We start from the raw sequence: 4,379 nt of genomic DNA, 5'->3' as shown, positions 1-4,379 counted from the left end.
AAATACTTTTTTTCCCCACTGTATATATATATATATATATATATATATATATATATATATATATATATATATATATATATATACACACAGACAAATTCTAAGTTAATAAGAATACTCATAAGTGTCATTTTTGAAAACGTCACTAATATTTTAAGAACAATATTTTTCTTGAGGAAGATGTTAAGACATTTCTTAAGATAATTTTGTGACAATGTTCTTGAAATTCTTGAAAAATTCTCAAGTTCTTAAATATTTGTTTGTCCTAAGGAAAAAGGTAAGTCGTTTCTTAATATCAATTCTAACAATTCAAATTCTTGCAATTCTTGAAATGTTTTTGTTTTTAACAAACATTGTTTTGACATTGTTTAATCTTAATAAGTTGAGACATTTCTTAAGATGAATTCTAAGAATTTCTAAGTGTAATCCATGAAAAATATTCTAAGTTCGTAACAATTTTCTTAAGCATAATTATTGAAATTTGCTAATATTTTAAAAGAACATCTTGCTTTTCTTAAGAAAGAAGTTAAGTTTGTATAGAAACATTCTTCATTTCACAATTTTCTTTAGAGCATCTTTATAGTGTACTGTAGACTAAGATAAGATAAATTATAAATTTGAAAAAATGCAATTCTTAAAATAATACTTCTAAGAACATTCTATTTTTTCTTATATTCATGTATTTCTGTATATGTCATGTTGTGTTGCTTAATAATTTAAAATAATAAAGTCATTAAACATCTTACCGTTAGAGATTTAAAGGGGTCATATGATGTTGCTAAAAATAACATTATTTTGTGTATTTGGTGTAATGAAATGTGTTTATGCGGTTTAAGGTAAAAAAAAAAACATTATCTTCCACATACTGTACATTATTGTTTCTCCTCTATGCCCCACCTTTCTGAAACGTGTCGATTTTTACAAAGCTCATTGGTCTGAAAAGCTAGGTGTGCTCTGATTGGCCAGCTATCAGTGCGTTGTGATTGGCCGAATACCTCAAGTGTGTGACGGAAATGTTACACCCCTTACCATACTGTGATGCCCTGTCAGGCCAGAGCTACGAGACAAAAACATTAAAACCCATTATAAACGAGGCATTTGTTGAATCCAGTGGGGACATAATTACTGATTATAATGACTTATACTGTCTTTTTACGCGTTGCGTTGCATTGCGCCGCGTAAACACAAAACTCTGTCTGCATTTGTGATCGGAGAAATTACAAACAACAAGTGCTACTCTACACTGCTCAAAACTCACGTTTGAATCATCAGTGGCAAATCCTTTAAATATGAAAACGTACTTACAGACTGTGAGTCAGAACAGCCGGCATTGTAGTCTACTCTCCCAGGATCAGGAAACAGTCCTCCATAAAATGTGCTGCACACATCTGAATATTTGGGTGGAACTGTTCTGGAACAGTGTTGTAAATACAACTTAACCACTGATTTCTAGTTGTGTCCTCTTTTGGAAGACCAAACGAAGTAGTTTCGCTTTCACAACGAAACACACAGCGTCTTCACGACATGGCGGCAGCAACAATACTACAGCGAGAATCAAAGTTACACCTTCTTTCTTTGCGTGAACATTTGGGCGGCGTTATGCAAATCTTCCCACATAGTGACGTAGACATGTGGGGGCGTGTTAGAACGAGCCGTTTTAGGTAGGCGTGGTTGACTCTGAACTTTTATAAAGAATATCTCTTTGGTTTTGAGACTTTAGTCTTTGCAACTTTACAGATCTTCTTTATGCACCAAGAGCTTGTAACACTCCAAAGAGAAAGGAAAACTTGAAATCGCATCATATGACCCCTTTAAGACAGGTTGGATGTTATCTGAACCTAGAGGTTATTTAACTCAGCTTTTCAGGAATTCACACATTCTAAGAACATTCTTTTCAGGAATTTAAATTGTTCCTAAGTTTTGTCTTTTGAACATTTAAGTAATGTTTTTGGGAATACAAAACATTTTTAAAGTTAGATAGCAGTTACGAAGAATGTTATTCTGAAGAATATTGTGTCTGGCATCAGGTAAATCATCTTGGTCAAGTTGGTTGGAAGATGGAACCACCCGCTTCAGTGTTAAAATAGCCCACTTTTTCACCAGGTTTTTCCAGCAGAATCCCACCCAGTGAAGTGAGATCTCACCGTCTTCTCCTCCTTGAGCTCTGGCTCTTTGTGGCGCGTCTCTTTCTCTGTCTCTCTCACCAGCTGTTTGAGGAATCCTCCAGGGACGGCGGAGAGAGGAGGAGGAGGCTGTGTAGCGGCGGCGGCGGCTGGAGGCTTCTTCTCCTCCTTGATCTGTTCACAGATGAGGAATACAGGAGCTCCAGTCACGAACTCCACACAAACAAAAAACTGACACAATCACATGAAAAATGCTTAGAAGGCAACAACATTCCCACTGCAGACATGCATTTTCTTATTAATATTTTTTCATAACATTTTACACAAGTATTGTTTTTAAGAATGTTTTTGTTTTACCTGGAAAAAAACAAAAATAATTTTTTTTTATTGTTTTTCCTTTCATGTACAAAAAAAACACAAATTTTGCATATATATTCGTTTTGATAAAATATAGCTAATATATACCTATATAAATGTAATATTGATAAGTTTACTTATATTTCCTATTTTTTATTTCGTTTTATATATACAATAAAAACAACAGTTTACACAAGTAAATGCATAATGTTTTAAGGATGCTTTATCTGGAAAACAAATGTTTATATGTATATTATATTATATACTATATACATTAGTAATAATTTAAATACCATGGTAAAGATGATTAACATATTCATATACCGTGGTATTAAGAAACGTGCAAACAAACATGGCAATGCAATACCATTTTTGTTTGGGAAAATAATCAAAAACTTCCCTCATCAAGCACAATAACTTATTAAAGCTTAATATTTAGCTTGTTCGCTTATGTATGCTAACAAGCTACAGTACATACATCCCTCATTTCCAATTTACCATAGTTCATGCACAGTAAACATAAAAAGGATATTTGTAGTATGACCATAGTGACCACAGGTAAAATCAATATAACATTCAAAACACAGTATTTGGTATAGCTTAAACATTTAGCAACTGCAGGCTACTACAAATTATCATGAAATTATAACCTTACTTTCCCAATATTACATGAGTATTTACCCTGAATCTTCTGCCAAAACACTATGTTACTACAGCTAGTTGTACCATATTAAAACCATGGTAAATGTATACGAGGGCGCACTCTGACGATAATATTTTTAGTATCTCTATCTCTTTTCACTCTATTTGCAGTACTTGCAGAGATATTAAACACATGTGAGCTGAGGGCAGTAGACGTCCTTCAGCAGGCCAGCAGAGCTGAAACTCTAGACACAGTCTACAATAACTGCACTTCATGAGCGCTAGCCAGCGGAGAGCATTCAGTCTGCAATACCAGCTAGCTTAAACTGCCTGTGAAGCTTGTATGCTGTTATATGTGACCCTGGACCACAAAGGAGCTGGGGTATATTTGTAGCAGTAGCCAACAATACATTGTATGGGTCAAAATTATCTTTTTTTTATGCCAGAAATCATTAGAATATTAAGTAAAGATCATGTTCCATGAAGAAATTTAGTAAATTTCCTACCGTAAATATATCAAAAGTTAATTTTTGATTAGTAATATGCATTGCTAAGAACTTCATTTGGACAACTTTAAAGGCGATTTTCTCATTTTTTTTGCACCCTCAGATTCCAGATTTTCAAATAGTTGTATCTCAGCCAAATATTGTCCTATCCTAACAAACCATACATCAATGGAAAGCTTATTTATTCAGATTTCAGATGATGTATAAATCTCAATTTTAAAAAAAGTGACTCTTACGACTGGTTTTGTGGTCCAGGGTCACATATAGTTAAGTGTACACGGCAGCTGGAAACAACTGGAAAAGTCTTTTATTTGGCTTAGTTTAGGATAATAGACCACATGACAGATTCAGGTCGAGTTAAAACCCTTGATTTACAGAATAACGGCACCCATGCTAAGACTCCCGTCATGCTAATAACAAGCAGTGGAGCACCATAGAGAGCCACCGAGCAGCAACACGGGTCACACTGAGAGAATTAAAGCCTGCTTAAAATTGTGATATGAAATATTAATGAATTATTTGGTGTTGGACACATTTGGTGAGAGGATCACATATTGTAAACAATGAAATTCATGCAGTCAAACAGACACCTATCCCATACAGCAAAAGCTAAACATTTTATATATATATATATATATATATACACACACACACACACACACACACACACATATATATACATACACACACTCTCTCACACACACACACACACACACACACACACACACACACACACACACACACACACACACAC

General features: G+C 34.2%; 1 protein-coding gene across 1 annotated transcript in view; it reads right to left on the bottom strand.

Annotated features, from left to right (window-relative positions):
• LOC107567742 (unconventional myosin-XVIIIb-like) overlaps positions 1–4,379 on the bottom strand; it is a 54,913-nt gene that overhangs the window by 47,021 nt on the left and 3,513 nt on the right. Inside the window, exon 3 of the mRNA XM_016253479.1 lies at positions 2,142–2,294. Coding sequence (XP_016108965.1) covers positions 2,142–2,294 — 153 coding nt within the window. The remainder of the gene's footprint in view (positions 1–2,141; positions 2,295–4,379) is intronic.

Source organism: Sinocyclocheilus grahami, unplaced genomic scaffold (genome assembly GCF_001515645.1).
Source record: "Sinocyclocheilus grahami isolate Dianchi unplaced genomic scaffold, SAMN03320097.WGS_v1.1 scaffold1186.1, whole genome shotgun sequence".
NCBI classification, from domain to species: domain Eukaryota; kingdom Metazoa; phylum Chordata; class Actinopteri; order Cypriniformes; family Cyprinidae; genus Sinocyclocheilus; species Sinocyclocheilus grahami.
This window is presented reverse-complemented; position numbering and strand designations above follow the sequence as displayed.